Source organism: Siphateles boraxobius, unplaced genomic scaffold (assembly GCF_051911475.1).
Source record: "Siphateles boraxobius isolate OS27281-9 unplaced genomic scaffold, OSU_SipBor_1 86, whole genome shotgun sequence".
Classification (NCBI taxonomy): domain Eukaryota; kingdom Metazoa; phylum Chordata; class Actinopteri; order Cypriniformes; family Leuciscidae; genus Siphateles; species Siphateles boraxobius.
Genome location: NW_027509215.1, coordinates 1,537,412 through 1,563,897, shown reverse-complemented (window position 1 = coordinate 1,563,897; position 26,486 = coordinate 1,537,412). Strand labels below are relative to the sequence as shown.

General features: G+C 35.8%; 3 protein-coding genes across 4 annotated transcripts; all 3 read right to left on the bottom strand.

The window, feature by feature from the left end:
* Nucleotides 1-240: 240 nt before the first annotated feature.
* On the bottom strand, nucleotides 241-8,322 carry tmem71 (transmembrane protein 71). The gene is made up of 10 exons (XM_077222445.1): nucleotides 8,229-8,322; nucleotides 6,102-6,152; nucleotides 5,953-6,001; nucleotides 5,654-5,863; nucleotides 4,017-4,207; nucleotides 3,738-3,929; nucleotides 3,563-3,629; nucleotides 3,347-3,405; nucleotides 2,897-2,946; nucleotides 241-2,790 (listed from the first exon to the last, which is right to left on the bottom strand). Exons 2-10 carry the CDS (start codon nucleotides 6,130-6,132, stop codon nucleotides 2,767-2,769), a joined length of 873 nt encoding a protein of 290 aa, XP_077078560.1. The 5' UTR covers nucleotides 6,133-6,152; nucleotides 8,229-8,322; the 3' UTR covers nucleotides 241-2,766.
* A 1,472-nt stretch (nucleotides 8,323-9,794) lies between these two features.
* ift57 (intraflagellar transport 57 homolog (Chlamydomonas)) lies at nucleotides 9,795-20,079 on the bottom strand. 2 transcript variants are annotated; one of them, XM_077221784.1, is made up of 12 exons: nucleotides 19,816-20,079; nucleotides 19,577-19,729; nucleotides 12,645-12,819; nucleotides 12,427-12,545; nucleotides 12,154-12,244; nucleotides 11,611-11,682; nucleotides 11,081-11,200; nucleotides 10,910-10,981; nucleotides 10,674-10,805; nucleotides 10,474-10,536; nucleotides 10,190-10,256; nucleotides 9,795-10,106 (listed from the first exon to the last, which is right to left on the bottom strand). In XM_077221784.1, exons 2-12 carry the CDS (start codon nucleotides 19,711-19,713, stop codon nucleotides 9,928-9,930), a joined length of 1,227 nt encoding a protein of 408 aa, XP_077077899.1. In that variant the 5' UTR covers nucleotides 19,714-19,729; nucleotides 19,816-20,079; the 3' UTR covers nucleotides 9,795-9,927. The 2 variants fall into 2 exon arrangements, with proteins under 2 accessions (XP_077077899.1, XP_077077898.1); XM_077221783.1 differs by having other exon boundaries at nucleotides 19,577-19,725; nucleotides 19,814-19,943.
* A 2,133-nt stretch (nucleotides 20,080-22,212) lies between these two features.
* cavin4a (caveolae associated protein 4a) lies at nucleotides 22,213-26,306 on the bottom strand. The gene is made up of 3 exons (XM_077221875.1): nucleotides 26,265-26,306; nucleotides 25,491-26,013; nucleotides 22,213-23,062 (listed from the first exon to the last, which is right to left on the bottom strand). Exons 2-3 carry the CDS (start codon nucleotides 25,869-25,871, stop codon nucleotides 22,454-22,456), a joined length of 990 nt encoding a protein of 329 aa, XP_077077990.1. The 5' UTR covers nucleotides 25,872-26,013; nucleotides 26,265-26,306; the 3' UTR covers nucleotides 22,213-22,453.
* Between the last annotated feature and the right edge of the window lie 180 nt (nucleotides 26,307-26,486).

Below are 26,486 nucleotides of genomic sequence, written 5' to 3'. Positions count from 1 at the left end.
CCATTACATTAATTATTTTTATGGAACCCAATCTGTTAACAAATAAACCAAACGGTAAATTTCATTCCATCAGTCAATGCAGGGCCATTACATTACATGTTAATATAAATACATTAGTAAGAACAATCAATTGCAGTGATTCCGATCCTGTATGAATTTCAAAAACAATCATATTAAAATGAATATATCTGGCTAACATTATAATATCTGTAACTTGATTAAAGAAATAAACAAAAACTATTTTGGTTGTATATAAAACTTTATTGATGAAAGTGGGTAACCCCCCCCCCCCCCCCCAAAAAAAATACACTGTAAAACTATTTAAAAAACACATCTGTTTTAAAGCCTATTCATTTAATACTTTTTTAACATGGCAAATTATCTTTGTGCAAATTATCTAAATGCATTTCCTTTCAAATTTATATTTTACAGTGTATACATGAAGCATACTATTCACATTTTACTTTCACATGCAGTGGAATAATACACAGTAACGAAAGTTTTTACTATTTACAGTAATATTCAGTTTTCTTGTGACACAGATTGTTAAATGCAGTTACGGGTTCACTGCAGTCGTCAAAGCTCAAAGGCAGGGAAATAATTTTATATTTTATATATTAATTTGCCTCACTGAATTCTGGAACAGAGCAGTGTACACATTATGAGGCCTTTTTAGTACAAACTTTCTGTTACACAGCAGAAGATGCGTTTCTTGCACCTCCATTTTACAGCATGCTTTGGCATGAAATTACATCCAAACACAATTTGTCAATGGTTTAAAGCCATCGTATTGGAATCACCTTGCCTTTTAACTATGTACCCAGTAACCAGTGACTTATTTATTAAATAATTTGCTAGGTAATAATAAATAAAGTTTAAAAAAAACACACAAAAATACACAACCTTTTTTTTCCCTTTTCTGTATTTTTTCCAACCTTTTATATATGATCTCTCATGGGATATAAAGGATTAATTGCTTGTCTTCCTCATTTAACTGATTTTTGTAATAATAATAATAATAACAATTATTAATATAAATATAGCTGCAAGCACCAATTACAGGACCAGGCACATCGGCAAAAACATCATGTAAATGTTATGCAAGTCAGACTGGACATAGAATTTCTGGTGAGGAGTTTAGGACTTCAAGCTAAAGTCCATAAATAGAATTACTCAAAACTTTTGACCAACAGGTGGCGCTGTCAGACTTTTAATATGTGATTATGCTAATGACATAATTTTTTTTCTGAGATACAGCCTCAAATCCTTTTTAGCATCCTCACCTTTGAACCCTTTGTGCTTAGACCTTAATAATGATACATATAAGGAATACTTAACAGTAAATGTTGGCTATTTTATAGAGAAATATTAATTCAGTCGTGCACTTAAATGTTTCTTTGCTCATGGGCACTACAAAAACATTTATACAAACAATGAAGACAATACTATTCATTTAAACACATTAGATATATATTGGCTAAAATATAAATGCATTTGAATGATTCACTTATTCACCTTGGCTTGGTCTCAAACATGTTTGCTTTCCGATTTTTAGGCTTAAACCTCGAAAACAGAAATGCTCATTTGAACACTTCATTTTATCTTTGCTTTGCTTTTTTCCTCATGAATGTCTTAGTTCTCTTCAAAACTGAGCTGCCTTTAAAAATCTCCATCTCCTACAAACTCTGAGACTTTGTAAGAAATGTTTTACCATACTAATAAAGATAAGTTTCAAACAACATTCCCTCCAAAGGATAGTTCAGTTGCACTTAATGCATTTTGGTCATGTTGTTCAGACACAGCTTTTTACTCACAGTTTACCCTTACATTTCTTGTGAGATCAGATGCCTCGTATGAACGTGACAAAATCATGCACATATTATACAGTAAATCGAGAACATGTTCTCTTTTGGCAGCACTAATTCCCTGCAAACAGGGTTTAATTGTCTTAGTAATCTAGAGGAAGCCCTTGTGAAATAAGAGCATTAAATCCTGTTTTAAGTGCAATACCGTTATAATAAATCTAATTATTGCGCTCATATTAGCATTTAAAAATAGCATATTAAAATTTCAGCCCTCTTGAGTCACACAGCAGCACGGATGTGTGACTCTAACCCTGGCAAATGGCAAAAACACAATCCTGTTTTGTATACCAAAGGCACTAGACAAATATGAGGCATCTGTGTAAAGCTAAACGGGCACCTCTTTTGCTACAACTTCTCAAAAGTTAAAGATTTTCTGCAAAGCCATTATATTAAACTGGGTGTTGCAGCAAAATATTTCGGAAATCAGTATCTGATAATCTGACTAAACAAGCTGAGCAATAACACATGATGCCCTGGTCACCATGTTTAAGAGCCCAACCAAGCCAAGCTGATGCATTTACAAACACGACTGACACATTTTACTTCTACGTTCTGTCATGCAGGGAATCTCCACTGTCTCGCAGAGAATCCCCCAGAATGCAATCCAGTCTTACATTTAGGAAAATTCATAAAATTCTTAAACTTTCACTCAATGATCGTTCTGATATGTCTGTCCATCTATTTAAAAACACATACTTATTTTCCTGTGACAGTAATTTGCCATCGTTGGTCCTGTTAAACTTACTCTTCTATAATTATTATTCAGAACTCTTTAGCTGATCAGTGAAAATACCACCACAAAAACTGATATATAACTAATATTTAACGCTGATGCAGGATGTGTGTCCACACACTCACTTCCTCTGGACAGGCTTCACACAGATGCGTGTATGGTTCCTCCTCACTCGTTTCTGGAGGTGATGTCCTGATGTAGAGACACACAATGGATGTTAGATTCTTTGTTTATGCTTTTATGTTTGTCTTGAGTACAGAAGCTTCATACAGTTAGGAGTGTGAATGCAGATTCTCACCTCAGTCTTTGCTCTCCTCCAGCGCACTGCGCTCCCAGGTTTAGACATACCTGAGGGTGAGAAAATGATTTTACAATATTTTACTCCTAAAATAATAGAGAAATAAGTTTGATTGATTATATAAATGTCGACCAGCCCGCTCTAAGTCTGATTGGTTTATATCTGTGTTATGTTGTTCAACAAGGATGTTGATTCAGAAATCAACATGTAATAATGTTTTTTTTACTTTAAACATATTTGTTACTGGTCTTATTGTGCATGAATCATTCGAGCACATTATTTAAAAGAAATGTCTGTCTTTGTCATTTTAAAAATATAATAACTTGGCTTTTTCTGGTAACTGAAAAAAAAAACAATTCATCAAAGTTTATTTTTCCACTAAAGAATATGTCAGAATTACAGAAGAATAATGTGACTAAGCTTGCTATTTTACTTGATTTGGTTACTCACATATAATTGAAAGCAGAACCATGAATGCCACGGCTGCAGAAACACTTCCCAGCAGCCACCTGTGAGGATTATGATGTCATTAAACTATGAGAAGGAAAGCTTCGCTCCTTTTTCACTACCAATGAGCCACACAAACAGAAATATCTCTCTCTCTCTCTCTCTCTCTCTCTCTCACACACACACACACACACACACACACACAGACTCTTTCATTACCCAGAGGAGATGGAAATGCAGAGGCACAGAGTGAGGATGAGGAGAAGGACTTTCCGGAGCACAGTTTCTGAAACAAATATAATAACAATCTGTTTCTTATTTTCCATATTCATCAAAAACTCACTGTAGACAAGGATGGGAGCTGTAGTTCTTTCTTTCCCGCCTTTTTTCTCACCTGACGATGTCTTGCCGGATGAGCTATAACTATTGAGGTGACAGACAGATGGGGGAGGAACATCCAGGAGACCGCTCACTGATTGGCTGAATTGTTCATGGGCGGAGCAAGACTCGCACGGCGGCTCCTCCTCTTCTTCAAGCTGAGTCTGAGGAGGCACTTTATCAGAAGAGGAAACAGGATCTGTGGGATCTATAAAGGAACACACGCACATGTTTACAAAAAGTGAACAGGCAACTATTCTAAACTATTTAATTCCAAAACTAGAATCCCCCAAACCGTAGGTGAAGCTGATAGGTGTATCTTTCTCATAGCTGTAGTCCAGCTCCTCCCATGATGATGACTGTATTGGGGTGATCGGGTCAGATCTTCTAAAAACACTTCCTTCCAGCCAGGACTGGCATGATTGGCTCATATCACTCAGAAGGCTGGCCAGTGACCTTTTTGCACGGCGCCTTCGTCTGAATATGCTAACACACACACAAACAAACACGTTGAGTGTCCATGTTTCATAGACATAATGATTTTTATACTTTACAAACTGTATATTCTATCCCCTATCTCTACCCCTCACAGAAAACTTTCTACATTTTCAAAAAACAAGCTTTTTTCCTCGTAAAGCCCAACCAAATGGCCCCACAATGTCAGAATTTTACTATCTTTCTGGGGACATTTGGTCCTTACAATGTATCTTAAACAAACAAACAAACAAACAAACAAACACACACACACACACACTAAGGTTTAATTATTCTCCCAGATCTAAAGTTGCTTTTTAACCCTCATAGACCCCATCAATGATATTTATGATGTATTCTTTTTACACATCATAAAAACTATTTTGTTATAAAAAACAAAATTTAGGCAAATTTGCGGCGGGGTACATTCGTACAAATGCTGAACATTTTAACTAAGAAAAATGTTAGGGTTGCAAACTGTTACCATTATTTTTTGATACAGTAAGTGTAAGTTTCGAATTCACAATGTATTTGAAATATAATATTCCAGCCAGGAAAACTGAACCAGTAAAGATCCAGCCATGAAAAGTTTAAAACAATTTAAATGTTGCAATACATATTAATTTCAAAGCATATTTGAAATATAACACAGTACTTTTAATACCACCTAATTAAAAATAGTATATGCTATTATATAGGCCTAAATGAGACAATACTTCTAAGAAATCACCTGAATTTTTTTTTTGTATCATTCATCGAATAGGCTCCAATTGTGTGATAACAATAGAAAAAGTTTGACCCATAATGGCCAGCATTGCATTTTTGCTACACACAAAAAATTCAAGTACGTACAAAATTTAGTTGCAAATTCATCTTATGAAATAAGACATAGACATAGGCTAGAAATAATATATATATATATTTTTTTTAAATACTAGATGTCAAATACTAAATAGATAATAAATAAACTAATGATAAAGTAAACAAATACATTTGTTCTAAATGTGTTTTTATAAACAAATGTGTTTTTTATTAAACAAATGAATTTGTTCTAAATGTGTAAGTTGATTCAAATTAAACACTGTGTCAACTGACTGGCACCATATTGTGTGACTTTAGCAAGCTGTGGCATTTAAACTATTGTTGTGATGAATTTCAGAGTGTCATGTATGTAGTTTTTTAAATAAATAATTTTAATATTAAATAATTGCTTTTAAACAAACATTGCAATTCTGCTTTGCTGGCTCTTTGAGGGATAATTAAATGAAGTGCGAGAGCCAACACTATATTGTGAAAATACTGTAAATGTGTAATGTATTTTAGCATAGGTATAGTATAACTGCACGTGAACATGGATGAATAAAGCAAAGAGAAGCTAAACTTTAAAGTTTTAAAAGATAAGTCTGAAATCCAGCTCACAGCACACACAACAAAAACAAACACTGTCATGAATCTCACCGGACAAGATTCTCTTTGTATGAGACGCTGGTGTGTGAGGGAGTCAGGGTGACGTTACCCTCGTCGTCTGTGCTAAAACTCTCCTCTGTCAGTACATAATAACCGTTGGCTAGCAGGCGGGGGCTTCGGCGACACGCACACACGGAGCCTGTCAGTGGATTGGTGGAAAAACACTCATAGGAGGAATCAGAGAAGTGGGAGACGTCAAGACTGAAAAGAGAAACAGCATTATACTTAAAGAAAATAGCAAGTAAGAACCTATAAAGATATGCTGCAGCTGCTTGTCTACATGCTCGTACCTGTGACAAATATGTTCAGCCTCCTGCCTCCTGGTCTTAATCGGAGAACCTATGACAAACACCAGGTCAGCATTACAACAGTCTTATCAATGAATGTGCGCAAGATAGAGGGAGAATGAGAGAGAGATGTGATATGAGGGCACACATACTTGTAACCGCTCCTTTGAAGAAGAAAGCCATGGCTTATGCTGAAGCCAAACCTGTAATACACAAAATAATATTCAGCTCAAATGGATAGTACATGATCTACCAAATGCACACATATTGGTTTTGAATTATTTCTCTTTCTATTATTTCTTATTTTGTTCTTCACATGGATATTCTTGAATAATTCATACATCAAACAAAAACATTCTAAAACGAAGATCAAATCAAAGCAAAAATACATATAAATGCAAATTATTATATATGGATATGAATAAAACAGTACTGATGTATGGTGATTGTGAAGAATGAAAAAGACAAAATAATACAAGGTCACTAGCACAAGTCCATATTTGCTCTCTGAAAAACAGGATCAAACAGATCCATCACTTTTCTTCTATAGAGCTAAAGTAATAAATAAAACAGTAATAATATAACTATATAAGTGTACTTCTTTAAATCCTTAAAATTATTAAACAGAATGTTATTTTTTTTCTAAATGAAAAAAAGAAATCACAGAAATATTAAAAACACAAAAAATAAAAGGTTACGGATTAAATATGTAGGTAGTAAAATAAAATATAATGTTTATCAATTTAAAATTATGACATGGAAATGGAATTACAGGCATGCTTTTTTGTAATGGATTTCTAAAGTAATTAGGTCAAATGAGAGGAAAGACTATAATTTACGGTATATTTAAGTTTTTGTTGTTTTTTCTATATAATATTTGTAGATCAAATGTACAAAGATACATGTATTTCATGAAATAAAATGAATCATTGAATGAAAAATGGGGAGGGGTGTCTGACAGGATGTAAAGGGAGTGCGGTGGGGAGGGTGAATCAGGGAACCATGATGATCCAAAAGGGGATGATGCTGGCAAAGTAGGTGGAGACCAGTTACTGTACTTCCTGTTAACTACTTCCTGCCTGGAGATAAATGATTGGCTTATCAGAGTGTCATGCATGCGTGTTCTGCTGCTGCTGCTATCAGAGAAGCTGAGGAGACCAACGGCAACGAATGAGGGAGCGCAAAAAACCATACTCTCTCTCTCTCTCTCTCTCTCTCTCTCTCTCTCTCTCTCTCTCACACATACACTCACAAAGCAGCTTGTTTGTTTTCTCAAAAATCAGTTCCCAGAGTGATCACATGACACACTTCTTTAACTTATGTTTGCGTTTGAACAGAAAGTCCCCAAAACCCTCACACGAATTTCCTGTAGTCTCTGTGAGTTAGAAACACAAGGACTACAAGATTAACATTAAACTTCATTAGTATAACTGAAAGTTGCAAATACATTAAAAACGAGGAAAACACATTGATATTTCAGCAGAGTGTTTACTGAAATGAGTAGCTGCAATATCGAAGCATGACTAAAACGCATGCCAACCACACATGCACACAAACAGAGACTCATAGATAAGCTCTGAATAACAATTGATTCATGTTGGCTTTACTTCCATTTTTATATACTTAATTAATTAATGAGAAATTGTCATTTAGCCCATATAATAGTTAAGAGAAAAATATGTTATTTCTAATATTAATATTTTTTGCATTGTCTATTTCTCAGTTCTTTTATTTGTTTTATGTTTTCTGAGATTTCTGTTTACCTGTTTTTACTTCTCAAACATTTTTTTACAGCACTTTGGTCTACCTTAATAAATAAAATGGTCTACCTTGTTTGACTTAATTTGACTCAATATTAATAATACTAATAATTAATTTGAAGGGAATAACAGAATAATTACAGTTATTTAACTCAGAATAAAAAAACGTTATGATTTATACGACATCTGGCGTCCTTATTATCTTAATGGCCTGTCTGTTTAATTCTGCAGACGCTCCTCAAGTCTTTGTTGCGCGGCCTGCAGCAGTTATGATGCGCGAGACACATTTACACACGTATCGAGCTGAGAGTTTATATTGTATATGGTAAACATACAAATCCATAAATCTAAAATCTCAGTGTATAAAAATACTCTAGATGATTGTGCTGAAGCGTAATGTGATACTAACATCCGGTTTCTTCTCGCCACATTATTTAGCCCTGAATCTGCCTTGTATCTAACGTAACTGCACAACATATAAAAGTAATAAGATTAAGAAAGAAGAGAAAAACAACTTACCTAAACCACGGAGAATGCGGATAGCGCTGCTGTCTGTCCGCTTACTTACAAACATTGGCATGCATGAAGAACCACGCCTACAGTCTAGAGAGAGAGAGAGAGAGAGAGAGAGAGAGAGAGAGAGAGAGAGAGAGAGAGAGAGAGAGAGAGATCAAAACAACGCTGTTCGAAACAAAACTTCTCTGAAGAATAGTGCATATGCACCAGTAATGTAAAAATATTTGACCAAATTAATTGTATTTATAAATTAATGATGTATTTATATATTACTTTGGACAAGATTCACCCCAAAATGAAAATTATTTACTTACCCTCATGTAATTCAAAACCATAGGATGTAAAAAAGAAACCTGTATGTCTTTCTTCTGCTGAACACAAAAGAAGATATTTTGAAGAATGTGGGTAATAATCCGTTTTGTTCACCATACACCTGTAGTACACCTGTAGTATGGAAGCCCATATCTGCCAAAAAGTTGACATGGTGACAAAAAGTCCCAGCTACGAAATAAAAAATCATAATTATGACAGTCATAATTATTCAATAGATAATTTTTTTATCGAGCTTATTGTTTTTGTCTGATTGAATATATGATGTTAGCTAACTGCATGAATTGTATTATCTGTATATAGAACCGTACATTTCTGACTTATGGATATTACTTTTACAAAGTCGACTCTTATAATAGATTACTCTAAATTGTAATGTAGAAACATGCAGTTTCCGCTTTGAAACAAAATGTATTGTGAAAAGCACTATACAAATAATGTCAATTATGAAAAAGTCAATTATGACAAATAAATTATTTTATCTTTTGTCTTATAAGATACTTTTTATTGCATAATTATGAATTAGTATCACATAATTTTCTACTTTTTTGTCTCAGAATTATGACTTAGTAATCACAATTTATACATTTTGTCATAATCACTTTGCGTCATAAATATGATTTATCAAAGTTTTGTGGCAGAAATGGACTTCCATTGTATAGACAAAAATATTCTTCAAAAAAGACATGAGGGTGAATAGATGATTAATGAACTATCCCTTTAAATGTAAATGTCCGAGCTTTTGGAGCACCAGATATTCAGGCTCAGAATCTCAAAAGTACAAAGACTGATACTGATTTTATTCCATCTTTTAGTGCGTGTGTCAGACAAAAGACAAGTTATAAGTTTGTAGATGGTTCCTGGGATTAATTATTCATCATTTAAATTCCCAGTTAGGAATCTTCAGTTGAACATTTGATTATTACATCATTTATAGTTGCTGTTAGTACTATTTTTTACTTGAGAATTCCTATAAATATTACAATTCAAAAGAGAGAATTTCAACAAGTATTGTTCTAAGGCTGAACACAGACTCAACAAATGTTTCCTGAGGATGTGGACTGATAAACTGATGCAAATGAACTAAAGTAGACCAGAATAATCTCTAGTGTTCCTCTGCAATGTGAGGATGACATCATGGAACAGTTACATGTGTGTGTAATGTTGAACTCGGGGGCCTCTACTACCAACACCATTCTCTGGGGACGGTTACGCAAGATAAAACTCTGAGAGTGAAGGTTCTAGTGAGGATATTTATTTTATTGTTCAATACTATATATTTTATTATTTACACTTAAAAACACATTTAAACCCAACAAAATATTTATATAAAATATAACCAACACACAACATCACCAGCTCTGAGTTTGACTCAGTAAGTCTGTGCGTTGGGCTCTAATAGGTGTGTAGCATGCATGTCTCTGGTCATGTTGTTCTTCTCTCTGAGTTTGGATTGTAGTAACGTGTGCTCCACCACTCCCATCCGAACATCCATCTGCTCAATCTCCTGCTTCAGCTTGGTCAAACTCTGACGGATCTTCACCACTGGAGCTGCATCACAAAACACATGGACAAGCATAAACTCCAGCTCACATCAGTAGGGTGAAAGAATGTTTGCTGTGCGTGCGGTTTACCTCCATCAGACATACTGCTGCCTTTCTCTTCCATTTCCTGTTTCACTTTCTCTAGCTCCTCACTGATCTTAAGCACAAATATATATATATATATATATATATATATACACACGTTATTATTTGAATATTGTGTGACTATGTGGACATAGTAAGGCTGCATACATTAATTTATTAAAAACACTGATGCTTTTAATTGTCACTGTGTTGTAACCAAAAGATGGTCAAATCATTGTAATGCTAATATTATGTGACCCTTGCGATAGCTTTGTTTTTTTTAGACTCACCTCAGCCAGAATCCTGGTTCTCTCTGTGACGCCTCCACTGGCCTGCTGATAAAGCTCTTTTACCTGACGAACAAAAACACACGCGTTTGACCACCCTGTGGTTTGATTGGTTGAGGGTAACATGCGTTTGACCATCCTGTGTCTTGACTGGTTGAGGGTAAGTAATACATTTTGGGGTTTCGATTGGACAAGACGTTCACCTTGTTGAGCTGTGCTTGTGCTTGGCGGTATTCTGAAATAAGATGCTCGAGCTGAGTATTGAGATATTTCTCACGACTGCTCACTTTCTCCAGAGTTTTACCGATGTCCTCCCTCAGCTTAAACAAACAACCCTGAACACACACACATATATACATATTTAGGTTTAATACTTCACATTATTATCTATTTTAAAAATATTTTAAGAACATCTGTTATGGATGGATGAATGGATGACCTTGGCGTCGTGCAATGACGTGTTGATGCCATCTTGATGTTGATGCATCTGATCAAGGTGAATCCTCCAATCCTGAAACACAGTAACCTGTTACTCAGTATTCCGCCAATCAGAGTCTCTCCATCACCATGCAGGTGAGATACAGAGATTAAAGGTTGAGGAATTTGAGACCTTGTTGTCGGTGCGGATGGTGACTTTAAGTTGTGGAAGAACTCGCTCCACCTCTAGATTCCACTCAGCAGCATCAACATCTGACTCCAGAACCACTGCAGGCCTTGAACCACTGAGCTCCTAAACACACATATATGTAAGGGATAATCCACGGCTAACTGTGCATTAAATTATTTTAATCATTTAATGCACATCTAGCCGTGTATTTTTCGCAAGAGAGAGAAAAATTTAATGCTGATAAATATTATGTAGCGATTCAGTAGTGGACCTTTTTTATTATTTAAATTTGCCGGCAGCGATACATTTCTGTGTGTGCAGAGCAATCTACGATCTCAGTGTGCAAGTGATTGTGTGTGTGCTAAAATGAAAACAACACATTGATATAGAACGGTAATTAAACTGGTTGGAATTACCTGTGCATTAACTGTATTAATGCACACCTTCCAACCAATCAGAATTGAGTATTCAGAAAGACCATATAGTATAATACTATATAAAATGCACATGCCAATATTTCATATAAAACTCACCCTCTGATTGGTTCTGGTCTTCAGTGCATCTAAATCAAGTCCGTCCTCTTCCTCATACTCCTCATCCTCCTGCTGAAGATCCACATTTTTAATGAGTGTATGTGTGATTCACTTTACACATGAGTCTGTGTGTGTGTGATTCATTGTCACGTCTTCCTGCTGTGTGAATTAGGGGTGGGCGATGGTAGCAAACATTTATATTATGATATTCTCTATTTTTGTTGATAAAATATATAACCCATTTGATTTTTATGTTTCTTTGCTTTGATGCAAAACAATATCCAAAATAAAAGTAAGACATCACATTTGTATACAATTTTTTTAAGTCACATAAATTGCAAAAAATACAATTTATCTTAAAACAAATATATAAAAATGCCATTTATATCTCAAGTTTAAAAAATAAATAAAAACAAACAGCTGAGCTAGATTACTCAATCAAATTTACACCAGTGAAAAAAACGAATAGGAGAGCGTGACACATAGCAGCAGTAACTCAGGAAGGGGAAGCTTAGCTTAGAATAAAGTTTAAGAGTGACTCACTGTCATCTCTTCTTCCACTTTACTGAGTGTGAGCTCAGCATCATCTTCCTGCACACAATCATCTTCCACTTCCACAGATGGGTACAGAGGTCTGTTAAAGAGAAAATACCAGCTGTGTTATTGTGTGTGTGTATAGTGGGAACAGAAAGTTTGTGAACCCTTGTGAAATTTGTGGTTCAACTACAACAAGATTGATATTAAAACTAAAGTAGCAAAGAACATAGTCCCAACCGGCATTCAGCTCATGGTGTGTGCCATTATGTATATGTGTACCTGTTCCAGATGAATCCTTTACTCTTTAGTGCTTTCTCTACCAGCTGGTCTAGAACATTACAGACATGCTCTCCAGATCCAGACTTCAACTTAGATGGGGGAAAATCAACTTGGCCACCCTATAAACACACACATTCACACACATACAGTGATAATCATGAAACACAAATGCATCTACGCAAACTTGTGAGGGTGTCGTCACTATGATAATGTCTGACCAGGGCACGCAGCTCAGACAGGATGTTGGAGACGGTGGCATTGGGGTCGTCGTACTCCTGTGGTGCATCAAACGGCCGTCCACACAGGGAAATCAACCAGGCGGCAATTACACTGAACATATAGAACTGCTCTCCGGGATTTGACAACACGTGAGGGCTAGAGACAAAATAATGCCTGAAAAACAGAGAAAACATGCATTTGAACAAATCTCTGTTTGAGAAGAAACACTGAAACAGTATACAGATTTAATTGATTTTGAATTGATTCCTAGAATTTGACTTAAAAGTAACCCATGTCATGTTTTTTTTACGATTGTTTGAGATTGCAATTGCTTCAGATGTTCTAGTACTAGTCACAAATTCTTTTAATTTTTAAAAAAATATAATTTATGTATTTTTATATAAAAAAATAATGCAAAATAATATAGAATTCATAGACAATTGGAAAAGTTTTTGGGGCAGACCTGACCTGTTGAAAAGAGATGATATTCATCCCTCCTGCGATGGTGCTGCTCTTCTCTCTACTAATATGGCACATTGTCTTAGAGTTCAAACATGAATTGGGGCTCAGGTCAGGAAGCAGACAAACTGGCTAAACCTATCGTCTGATAGCTGTCTCACATCACTGAGGTCACATAAATCCCATCACAGAGACTCTTTCACCTAGATATCATCATATAGAGACTGTGTCTGTTCCCCGAATTAGGACATACAAAAAACTCCTCAACCCATTTAAGGGTAAAAATTTAATTGATGTTCAACAAATAAAAAGCAGATATAATACGGATGAACAAATAATAAAGCTCGGGTTGCTGTATATGCGATCACTTACTTCAAAAGCACTTATTATTAATGATATGATTACAGATTATAACCTAGATGTGCTAAACAAAACCCTAGGTATTTATTTGAAACAGTGGCTAAATTAACGGAAAAAAAAAGTTTCAACCCCAGACGTTTCCAAGTAGCACAGCAGTAATGATTTTATGAACTTCTTTACATACAAGATTGATAATATCAGGGAGAAAATTATAACTATGCGACCGTGTACTACAGTATCACATCAGGTAGTGCATTGTAGTCTCCCTGAGGAAACATTTGATAGATTCATTGCTATAGGAGAGGAAGGATTTTCTAAACTCATTAAATCATCTAAATCGACAACATGTATATTAGACCCTATACTGACTAAGCTATCGAAAGAGATGCTTCCAGAGGTCATAGATCATCTTCTTTAATTCATCTTTGTCATTAGGATACATACCAAAAACTAGTGATCGACCGATATTGATTTTTTATAACCGATACCGATACAGATTATTTGCATGTGTATGTGCCCGATAACCGATATGCAGAACCGATATTTATTTACTGTTATACTTCTGTTTTTGGCACAATTATTACAACACAAATGAACTGAACAAACCATTTTATTTATAACAATCACTCCCTCCTTGCATACAAAAAAAAAAACCTTTATATTTATACACAAATAAATAGAGGGGTCTGAGTCTAAAAAATAAAGTGCACTGTTACTAAGTGTCTTTGTTTAAAAATAAAAGCTTTGATGAGGTAAAAAAATAAAGCACAAAAACTATTCTAACATATTTGGATATGTTTATTTGTTTTCATAAATGGTAAACTAATCAAATTACAATAAAAACATTTATATTATTGCATTATATAATTTATATCTAAATTATACATATCATTTATAAGCATCAGCAGCAACAATGTTAACAATAGGCAAAATAAATGTTAAAAGTCTAATGTTTTCATATGGAAAAAATAATTGACAGGGGAGTCATATCACCTTTGCAGAAATGTAATTCATTTTAAACAGTTTTAGAAGGTTTATGTGCCGTTTAATAGGTTTAAACTAAGAGTGAGGAATAATTCACTGGGTAATATTAATTCACTGCATAATATTAGCTGGAATAGCCTATAACATCAGGAAAGTAACAAATAAAACAGCATATACATCATTGTATTTTCCAACTAGTATGTTATTAATTATTATTAATATTTTTGTCGGTCTAGATCATGAAATGCTTTATGACAAAGTGCTGTTTAGATGCATTTACACATAACTATAGGCTATACGTTACTCAACCGCGATCGCGCGTGCAGGTAATAAATAATTAATTTCCACAAAGCGGTATATTTGGATGTGTATTAGCGAAATAATTGCTATGTAGTAAATGATAATATAATCTAGGGTGTTTAAACAAGATAATCTTGTCAAAAGTTTCATTCAGTGACCGTGCTTGAGCATTCCTGATCATCAACCCAGTGAGTGCTCAGCAATATGAACGAACTTTTTTTTCGAGACTAATGGTGAGCAAATACAACAGATAGAGAATTAAATTCAGCGCTTTTATTTTCAACATGCACTCATTCATGTCTGTTTTATTTAATTCATGTAAAGTTACGTCTTTATTGGGGAAGGACATGACGGATTACGCTACGTGGCTCAATGAGTTCGTCTCAATTTTTTACAACCAAGCTGCATAAATAAACTATATCAGGCATTTATGTCTCAAATCTCATTTCTGCATGCATGTCTGTTATGTTAAATAAAGTTGAATAATTAAAGCAAAGCAAGTAGAACATATACTTTACCTATGCACAGAGTTGTTATTGACTGATCTCCTCAGACGCGGGCTGCAATGGCGGAATTCTCAAAACGGCCACAAGATGGCGCCGTTTATCGGAAAATCCGATATTACAAAACCGATTCCCGATTATGGGAAAATGCTTAAATATCGGGAAAAATATCGGCAAACCGATACATCGGTCGATCACTACCAAAAACTTTTAAGCTGGCTATGATTAAACCGCTTGTTAAAAAAAACGCAACTTGATCCTACAGAATAAGTCAATGACAGGCCGATCTTGAGTCAAAGATACTAGAAAAGGCAGTATCCTCACAACTATGTTCCTTTTTAGAAAGAAATGGTATCTGCGAGGATTTTCAGTCAGGATTTAGACTGTACCATAGTACTGAGACAGCTCTCATCAGAGGCACAAATGATTTGCTCTTATCATCCGATCGTGGTTGTATCTCTCTATTAGTGTTACTCGATCTTGCTGCATTTAATACCATTGACCACAACATTCTTTTAAATAGACTTGAAGATTAAGTTAGCATTAGTAGAATGAATTGCATTAGCATGGTTTAAATCATAGTTATCTGACCGTTATCAGTTTGTAGCAGTAAATGAAGAGATGTCTTATCGATCAAAAGTTCAGTATGGCGTACCACAAGGCTCAGTACTAGGACATTTGCTGTTCACTCTGTACATGCTACCCTTAGGAGATATCATTAGGAAGCATGGCATTAGTTTTCACTGTTATGCTGATGATACTCGGCTCTATATTTCTTCACGCCTTGACGAAACTTACCAATTCACAAAATTAACGGAATGCATAGCTGATATAAAAAACTGCATGACTAGTAATTTCCTACTACTTAATTCTGAAAAACAGAGATTCTAATTATTGGACAAAAAACTTCCTCACGTAAAATGACCTAGAATACTGTCTAACACTTGATGGCTGCTCTGTCAAGTCTTCGCAGTCAGTTAGGAACCTGGGTGTGCTCTTTGATACCAATCTTTCATTTGAGAGTCACGTGTCTAGTATCTGTAAAACCACCTTTTTCCATCTTAAAAATATATCTAAATTACGTCATATGCTCTCAATGACAAATGCAGAACAATTAGTTAAATAGTTGTTGTGCCAGCATATTTTAAAGAAGCAGTTGTGGAACCCCTGATTAAAAAAAGAAATCTGGATTCCTTGGTTTTATCCAATTACAGACCTATCTCGAAGCTTCCTTTTATCTCAAAAATTTTAGAGAAGACTGTACTTTTACAGTTGCAGTCTTTCTTAGATGTACATGGTATTTTTGAGATTTTTCAATCTGGTTTTAAGGCACTTCATAGCACTGAGACTGCACTTTTAAGAGTTTTTAATGACCTGTTATTAACCACTGATTCTGGTAATTCTGCCATACTAGTGCTTTTAGACCTCACCGCCGCATTTGATACAGTGGACCACGCAGTTCTTATCTCGCGTCTAGAGCACAGTGTTGGTATCAGGGGCACTGCTTTGCAGTGGTTTAAGTCATATTTGTCTGGAAGATGCTTTTCAGTAAAGCTTGGGGACTTTGGTTCATCTACTGCCCCCCTTATTTGCGGTGTTCCACAGGGCTCAATTCTTGGACCACTTCTCTTTTCATTATATCTCCTTCCCCTAGGAAGCATAATTAGAAAGCATGGCATCTCCTACCATTTCTATGCGGACGATTCCCAAATATATCTGCCCCTTAAAAAAGGTGAAGATAAAACTGAGGTCATTGTGTTTGGCCCCAGTCGGGTCAGTGATAACATTTCTGTTGACCTGGGCTACCTGCAACAATTTGCGAAACCCGTAGTGACAAATTTGGGTGTGAAAATGGATAGTGGTTTTAAACTTGATAAACAGATAAATAATGTTGTTAAATCCAGTTTTTATTATCTGAGGCTTTTAGCTAAAATTAAACCGGTTTTATCTCGTAAGCACTTTGAACATGTGATTCATGCATTTATTTCAACACGGCTAGACTACTGTAATGCGCTTTACATTGGCGTTGACCAATCCTCTCTCTCACGCTTACAGTTAGTACAAAACTCGGCCGCTCGTCTTTTAACCGGAACTCGCAAGCATGAACACATTACACCAGTGCTGGCCTCGCTCCACTGGCTTCCGGTCCATTTTAGAATACATTTTAAAATCTTATTGTTTGTTTTTAAGTCACTAAATGGGTTGGCACCTCATTATATTTCAGACCTCTTACAAGTCTATACCCCCCCACGATCCCTTAGGTCTACTGACCAACTTCGGCTGGTCACTCAAAAAAACAGGTTAAAAACCAGGGGTGACCGTGCTTTTGCAGCAGCAGCACCCAAACTGTGGAATGAGTTACCATCACAGGTCAAATTATCTCCGACCATTGAATGTTTTAAATCTCGTCTTAAGACACACTTGTATGCCCTGGCTTTTAACCCAGCTTGAGAGCTGTGTAGTCTTGTTGTTTGATGTGTTTCCATGTGTTTTATATTAGTGTTTTTTCTTGTTCAGCACTTTGTAAACTTTTGTTTTTTAAATGTGCTATATAAATAAAAATGGTATGGTATGGTAATGCATTCATGACATAAAGGCTGGATTATTGTAATGCTATTAAGGGTGGTTGCCCTGCACACTTAATAAACAAACTACAGCTGGTCCAAAATGCAGCTGCTAGAGTTCTTACCAGAACCAGGAAGTATGACCATATTTGCCTGGTTCTGTCAACACTGCATTGGTTCCCTATTAAACATCGTATAAATTTTAAAATATTGCTGATTACTTACGAAGCACTAAATGGTTTAGCTCCCCAGTACTTGAGTGAGCTCTTAACGCATTATAGTCCTTCAAGTCTATTGCGATCTCAAAATTTCGGCCAGTTGACAATACCTAGAATATCAAAATCGACTGCTGGCAGTAGATCCTTTTCCTATTTAGCACCTAAACTTAGGTTATTAGGTTGCATAAATTAGGTCAGCCGGAACCGGGAACACTTCCTATAACACCTGATTTACTCGTTACACCATAAAAAGAATGGCATCTACGCTGATTTTATTCTTTCTATTTATTCCAAGGTTTACTGTAATCAGCTGGATCTGGGCCGTATCCAGATCAGATGGTGGACCTGCGCCTAGACACGACCACAACGCATTTAAGTGTCACAAGAGCTTGTGTCAACTAGACTCTCCCCTGTGAAGGCCGCATCGACACGTTTTCTCTGTTCTGTCACCTGATGGAGTTTTGGTTCCTTGCCACTGTCACCTTTTCCACCTTTCTTCGCCTTTGGCTTTTGGCTTGCTTAGTTGGTCACATTTAATTTTTATTTAACAATATTATTACAACATTATTTTTCTGTTATCTCTGTAAAGCTGCTTTGAAACAATCTGCATTGTAAAAAATGTGCTATATAAATAAAGGTGACTTGACTTATTTAAGTTTTTTTTACTCTTTATAAGTTATGAGTTTATAAGTCTCTGCGAGGACAAGATTAAAATATACAACGTGATTTGGATTTTATTATTAGATATCTTCACAGATAGCAAATTAGTATTGGGCCGAACCTGGTTGAATTTAGGCTGTGAGTTTGGATCACATACCACATGGAATTATGGCCCAAGATTGGCCCAAAAGCTACTTGCTGAAAGTAAAACAGATCCATGCCAGAAGCAGACAACTTACCCACAACTTCTTCCATGTCCCCAGAAATCAGCCATAACTGGCCCACAACAGTGTCAGAATCACCAGATGTCAGCCAGAAAAGGGCCAAACTGTCACCACCTTTACTCCCCAGAACTGGACCAATATATTATGCAAGAATCCCCAAAACTGAGCCAGAAATAATATTCATATATTGTGAAATGTATAACTTATATATATAAAACAGAAACCAGGCAAATGCAAAGTATGACGAGTTTTAATGATGCTGACAAACCCCTCAAATCTCAAGCAGATGACAGCAAAAAAAATGTAAACAATGTGAGAATGTGTCAAGAATAAATACACAAAAAATGCACAAATAGCATAAACCAAAATCATTTTTTTAAATAAGTGACAATGAAAAAAAGCATATACTATTGCTGCCTTTACGTGCTATCGGAAATTTCCTACTTCCCAGTTGTGATTATTACGAGCTCATCGCATTCAAATTTTGACTTGAGACTTGTTCATGTCCAATTTTTAAACTAGTAACGTTTAGCTACTGTTAAACTAACGTTAGAGGTAACTTATTTACGATAATTCCGATAGCACGTGAAGGCAGCATATAAAACATGATCATGCCTTATAATAATCCATATATAAAGTAGCGATTCTGAATCTCTCACCTGGACAGAGGTTTGATGTTGTGTTTGTCCAGAACCTGCTGCTCATAATCCAGAACTTTGAGTTTATCCAGCAGATCCTCCATTAGCACGAACGTCTGATGGACCGAACCGGGTCCGCGTTCTTCCTCCTCCGCCATCCCTCTCTCTCTCTCACTGTTCACATTCAAAAAGCTTTATTGGCAAGGCAAAGGGGGTTTAAAGCTTAATTACACAATATAGCTATGTAACGTTATACACACATATTTCTCCTACTCTCTGTGTATTTTTTTCAGGTCGTTTCCCGCAAGCGGCACGCTAACTTTACATTAGGGGACTCAGGATGTTGTAGTTACTGTCGCCAAGAATGACGTCAGACACGATGATGGCCATGATCATAGGCCATGACAGGGAACAAAATAATAGTAGGCTACTGAATAGTGACGGATGATAATAAACAATGAGCCATAATGAATTATATAACATATATGACTTGTAAATAAAACGGCAATAGCAAGTCACGACTCTTAATATGACTGTTTGACTTGACGTTTTGTTCAAGAATCTCATAGTGCTGCCACGCGCTGGAGCGGAGAAGAAACGGTGCTACAGACAAGGTTATGCTTGTATTCTTCTCTCTCTACATTCCTGTCTGATCCATGAATAGGGTACGAAGGACTAAAAATGACAAAAGAAAAAATAAATAAATAAAGTAGAAATAAATAAATTATTGCAGAAATATAGTGAAAATAAATACATTTTGGTAATATAAATGGCTGTTTTTGTATTTTTACATGTATTTATTTATTTATGCATTTATATATGTATTTATACATTTATGTATTTATTTATTTATTTCTAAATTTCTTTATTTATACTTTTATTTATTTTTCCTTTTGTCATTTTTAGTCCGTCATAAATAGACACATAGTCAAAGTTTAAGAAATGCTTATCTAGCCTATTTATTTTTTTCATACATTATTCATACATACATTTTTCATACGTTCAAAAGTTTTTTAATGTTGAAAAAAAAGTCTGCTCACCAAAACTGTATTTGGTCCATAATACAGCAAAACTAGCAATATTCTGACATATTTTATTTAAAATAACTGTTTTCTATTTGATTATATTTTCAAATGCAATTTATTTCTGTGATGGCAAAGCATCACTCCAGTCTTCAGTGTCACGTGATTCTTCAGAAATCATTCTAATGTTGATTTGCTGCTCAAGAAACATAGCTAATATTATTATCAATGTTGAAAACATCTGTGTGCACTTCTTTTCAGGATTTTTTGATGAATAGATAGTTCAAAAGAACAACATTTATCTGAAATAGAAAGCTTTTGTAACATTATAAATGTATTTACTGTTAATTTTGAACAATTTAATCCACCCTTGCTGATTACAAGTAATTTCTTTAATTTCTTTTTTTTAACTATTATTATTCTTACTGACCCCAAACTTTTGAACAGTTAGTGTACAGTGTTACAGAAATTCAGCTTTGCCAACACAGGAATAAATTACATATTCAAATAATATTCAAATAAAAAAAGGTCAACATCACTGTTTTTGCTGTATTTTTGATCAAATAAATGCAGCCTTGGTGAGCATAAGAGACTTCTTTAAATAAAAAAACATGAATAAATCTTTATAATGTAAAACTTTTGAATGGTAGTGTATAGCCTATATATTTATTATGAAGAAAAAAAATGAATAGCTAAATACTGTTCAAAAGTTTGGGCTCAGTAAGGTTTTTGAAAAAAGTCTCTTATATTCACCAGGGCTGTATTTATTAATAAATACAATAAAAATAGTAATATTGTGAACTATTATTGGAATTTCAAATAACTATTTTAATATAGTTAAAATGTAATTTATTCCTATGCAAAGCTGAATTTTCAGCAGCCATTGTGCAGGCTTCAGTGTCACATGATCCTACAGAAATCATTATAATATGCTGATTTGGTGCTCAAACATTTGTTTTCTGTATCAATGTTGAAAATGGTTGTGTAATATATTTGTGAAAACCGTGATGTATTTTTTTTTCAAGGTTTCTTTGATGAATAGAAAGTTTGAAAATAGTTTTTTTATATAAGTCTTTACTGTCACTTCCAAATAATGTAATGCCTCATTGCTAAATAAAGATGAATAGCTACAATTTCTTTAAAAAAAATCTTACTGACCCTAAAATTTTGAAAAGTAGTGTATATTATATTCTATCATCCCCCCCCATACACACACACACATATATATATATATATATAATTTTTTTTTTTTTTTTTTTTTTTTTTTCATCAGTAAAACTATTTGAGTGAAAAGCTGAACTGAAAAATTAGAATGCTTGTGTTCTGCTTCCTAGATAAACCGTGAGTCAGAGTATGCTTTATGTTGGGTTACTATGAGCTGGGCAGAGCCGCTCAGCTGTTGAGATTAATTCCAAGAGATCTTTTTTTGGCTGATGGGTCAATCTTTCTTTCACTCTGCCAGTCTCTGTCTCTATGATGTTGTGTGTATGAACATGAATGTTTGGAGATTCAAATGTTCTCTGGCCTTCTGCGGTTCAGTCCCCAGCATAACTACCAGTGTTTTGGACAGAGTCATCTGATCTTTACATGGTAATCAAAACACAAATGCAGAGTAAAAGGAAACATTAGACAGGATATGTTTTTACATTTTAATAAATTTCACATGTGGCTTATGGTAACAGAAATGACACAAACATTAATAGTGCTAGCACTATTAATTAATTTGGCTACCCAACACACATACTCATATACACTCTCACATTTTGGAGCACATTTTATGAAAAATTCTCCTCTTTCGTCCACTTCCAATTACTTCCTCTGCATTTTGTTTTTTTCCCATCCATTTCTCCACAGTCTCTGTGGTGAATTTCCTTTTTCAGTCCTCTTGAATACGAGTCGCCCCCTCTTCTGATACTGGACCCTCCCTCTTGATCTCGGTAACCACCTCTGTGTATGTCACTTCTGGGCAGGACTTCCTGCCTTTGGGAGGTGTTACAGCTGGCTCCCCCTCTGCAACTTCCTGGCCCTCAGCGACAGTGCGTTCCTTCTTCAGTTTGATTTTGAACGATTCTTTAGTGGGTGCTTTCTTAGCAATGTTTTCCTTCAGCTTCTCGCTGCTCTGACGCATCTTCTCTCGCTGCTCGGGGGGGACGATCTTCTCACCCAAGGTGTTGAATTTGGTTCCAAGCGTTTGGCCCGTCTTACTCAGGCTCTCCTTGGTCTTGCTTAGGTTTTCCCGCGTCTTATCGCGGGTCTTGCTCATGTTCTCTTTGGAGAACGCAGCTTTGATGTTCTCAATGCCTTTTAAGCCACTCTGTTTCAGACGTGCGCCCCGGGATGACTCCGCCTCCTCTACCACCATGTACTCTTCATCAGATGATAGGTCAGCAGGGATCTCATAGTCATCTGGCTCCACCTCTAAGTTAGCAAGCCCTGCCCCCTTGGGAGTCTTGGTGACAGCAACAGAGGGAACTTCAGTTTCACCCTGCGGTGACACACAGTAGAGACAATCATTCACTAGAAAACACACTCCGACTTTACCCACTCCGAGAAGGTCATGGAGAAGAACTCAGATCTGTTATGTTTGCTTGCCACAATGTCAAACTCAACAAGGTCCAAGAGTCATTGTGCCGATTACCAAACATCAATTTCAATATTAACATATTTAGATTTAATTATTTATTAAAGAGTTAGTTCACCCAAAAATGCTAATTCTGTCATGAATTGCTCACCCTTGTGTCATTCCAAATTCATAAGTCTTTTGTGGAACACAAATTGAAATCTGAGACCTTTCTGTCCCTCCATTGACACCCTTCGCATTCGCAACTTTTAAGCCCCAGAAAGATAAGGCATCATAAAAGTATTCCATGTGACCCGAGTGGTTTAACCTAAGTTTTATGAAGCAATGCGATTGCTTTGATTGTGCCAAAAAAAACTTAATTATTTTACTTTATTTGATGAATAAAGTAAAATTGAGGTTAAACCACTGAATTCACATGGATTACTTTAATGATGTCTTTACTACCTTTCTGGGGCTTGAACGTGGTAGATGCGTAGGCTGTCAATGGAGGGACAGAAAACTTTCAGATTTCATTTTGTGCCCATTTGTGTTCTGAATGTTGAACGAAAATCTGACGGTTTTGGAACGACATGAGGGTGAGTAATTAATGACATAATTTTCATTTTTGGGTAAACCCTTTAAGATTTAAATATAAATTTCTATTTAGATGTATTACTTTAAAGCATAAATATGAATGTTGAGCTTTACCTCTTGCTCTTACTAAAACAAAAACAGAAAGCCTACATTTCAGGTGCTGTGTAGGGTGTAAAATGTTGGTTCAGTTACAGAATACAACTCATATACTTAAAGGGATTGTTCACTTAAAAATTTAAAATTGTGTCATCAATTACTAGAAGAATATTTTAGTTTGAAGAATATTTTTAACTGTTTTGTCCATATAAGTCAGTGGAGTTCAAAACAACATTAGACCCCAATGACTTTCATTGTGATGAGAAAAAAAAAAACTTTTTGGAATGACATAAGGGTAAGTAAATGATGACAGAATTTAAATTTTTGTCTGAACTATCACGTTAGGTAAAATTTACTGATATAATTTCAGCTGTTGTTTTTTTTATTTTTTTTTATTATGATGATGCTTATAATATGAATAAGTTGAAAACTAGTTAAAATCACCATAATATTAAAACAAAGATGTTTTTATAAAAAACAACACTTTTTATAAAACGGATAGTTCCAGTCCTTGATTCTGATTAGTTAAGCCGCGTTCAAATCTGTTGTAAATTACAAACATACACCTCCACTCCACATCATGCCTAACAACATCCCTAAGGTGTTCTAAATTCACTGTAAACCACGTCAATGTCAGTCAGACAATCTCATCCTGTTTAAGTGGGTGGTTCTTGGCCATCACAAGCAAAGTGGACTAGATTTTATGACAGTCTAAAGTCTGGTTACTTGAGACTACCCTTCCCTAAAGTCTGGTTACTTGAGACTACCCTTCCCTGGAGGAAATTTTTTCAGTCTGTAAGAATGGATGTCTATGTATGTGTATGAATAAACTCCCTATGCAGGGAATAGCCTTAAAGAGTCACTTCAGCTGTGTTCAGTAACTCTATATTAGGAAAGCCCAGAATAACTACTCACAAACACACTCTCATACTTACACACACACACACTGAGAGCCTAATTTAGACTAATTTGTAACACCTTTTCTCTAATAATTTATTCTGTATTTTGAAGGAGGAGTGAGGAGTCGAATAGACAGTTTGCCAGCATTTGTGTTATGCCAATAAGAAGAATTGAACATAGTTTGTGTCCATCCAGCACGTTTAGGATTGGGGGAACCAAATGTAATAGTTTAAGAATAGATCATTGATAAACCACATTGGACTACAACTACTAATCTGTATCTGTGGTAGTTGAGGTCCAGTATCACTCTTGAATGAACATATCAAAAATATCTTTATTGTCATCTGACACACTAACATAAATTTGTAGCCAATCAGCTCTAGAAAGGAAATTCTCAAGTGCGCCCCCTATTGCTAATAAAGCATGTGTCTTTGTGAGATTACAGAGCCAACTTGCCGTTAAATGCCAAAAGGATAGAGCTTCACCATCAATCACCCAAAAAGTTTTATCACATTTACAGTTTGGTGAATTTTCACGTGTGAAATCCAATCACTTCAATAGGAATTCACGCAATCAGGAATTTTTGACGAAAGATTTCACAAAAGCTGCTTTGTTTGAAAGTGACTTCTATGTGAGCTGTGCTTCATAAAGTGCTAAATTATTGACAATAGACAATGGACCTTTTTTGCATGTGGAATTTCATCAAAATGTTGCTAATTTGACCGCACCTTAACACGCATGCAGTGGTTAGCAATGGGTTTACCTGGTAGATAACAACCCTGAACTTGTTGCGTGTGAGAAGCTCATCCTGTGTAGTTTCCACCTTCTTCACACGCACATTCTGTTTCTCCACACGTGAACGTACTTCTTTAACGTGCGTGCTCACGCGACGGGCTTTCTGCAGCAGTTTGTCAACGGTTGTTGCTGTGGCGCCATGGTCACGAGCCAGTTTAATAAGCTCAGATTGGACAGCGCTCACAGAGCTTTCGAGCTGCTGCTGTCGCTCCTCCATGCGCTGCTGGCTCGCCTGGACGCCATCGATGATCGTAGACACGCGTTCCAGCAGAGAGAGAATCGACAGGGCCGAGACGGGCTGCCCGGATTCATCCTCGACCCCCAACATGACATCTCCTCTCTTTTCCATCTCTTATTCTCCTTTTCACCGTCTCTGAAAGTAAAGCTACCGGGCCAGAGATGGGTAAGGGGCCAGGTGGAATCAAACACACAGTAGAAAGAAACTGACACTCCAAGAGAGAGACTCCAATGGAATCTGACAAACTCCACCCCTGTTCACACACACAGATATAAATGCATGGATATAAATACAACTGTAAGAGGATACTAAGACATTTTTGGAAGCTGTGTCACAGAAGCATTGGAAATCCCCATTAATTCATACATTCCAGTATCATGTGCATGTGTTATGGTGGCTTGTGATATGCATAATATGTGTTGCTTTCTCAGCTCTGAAATATCTAAAATGACAGTGGCATTGATCTAGAGCGCAAATGTGCGTTTGTGTGTGAGGTGGACTTACTTTTATAAATCTGCCCCCCTGTGGCATACCGTCAACTCAACTGAAGCCAACAGCTGAGGAACGCACACACACACAGTGTAAACTGACCTTGGAGGGGTTTCACATTGGTGTTTTGACCTCTGACCTAGCATTAAGGCATACGAAAACTGCATCTCCCAGCATGCACTTTGAGTCACTGAGAAAAATAAACTAGTACTTTAAGAAAAACACTAAAGACATGAC

Coding starts and splice junctions, on each gene's coding strand:
- tmem71 (XM_077222445.1), bottom strand. CDS start 6,132: ATGGCTTTCTTCTTCAAAGGAGCGGTTACAA. Junction 3,630..3,737: donor ATCCGGCAAGACATCGTCAG/GTGAGAAAAAAG, acceptor TATTTGTTTCAG/AAACTGTGCTCCGGAAAGTC. Junction 2,791..2,896: donor GGAGGAGAGCAAAGACTGAG/GTGAGAATCTGC, acceptor TCTCTACATCAG/GACATCACCTCCAGAAACGA.
- ift57 (XM_077221784.1), bottom strand. CDS start 19,713: ATGGCGGAGGAGGAAGAACGCGGACCCGGTTCGGTCCATCAGACGTTC. Junction 12,245..12,426: donor AAAGGATTCATCTGGAACAG/GTACACATATAC, acceptor TCTCTTTAACAG/ACCTCTGTACCCATCTGTGG. Junction 10,806..10,909: donor CGTCATTGCACGACGCCAAG/GTCATCCATTCA, acceptor GTGTGTGTTCAG/GGTTGTTTGTTTAAGCTGAG.
- cavin4a (XM_077221875.1), bottom strand. CDS start 25,871: ATGGAAAAGAGAGGAGATGTCATGTTGGGGGTCGAGGATGAATCCGGG. Junction 23,063..25,490: donor TCAGGGTTGTTATCTACCAG/GTAAACCCATTG, acceptor GTGTCACCGCAG/GGTGAAACTGAAGTTCCCTC.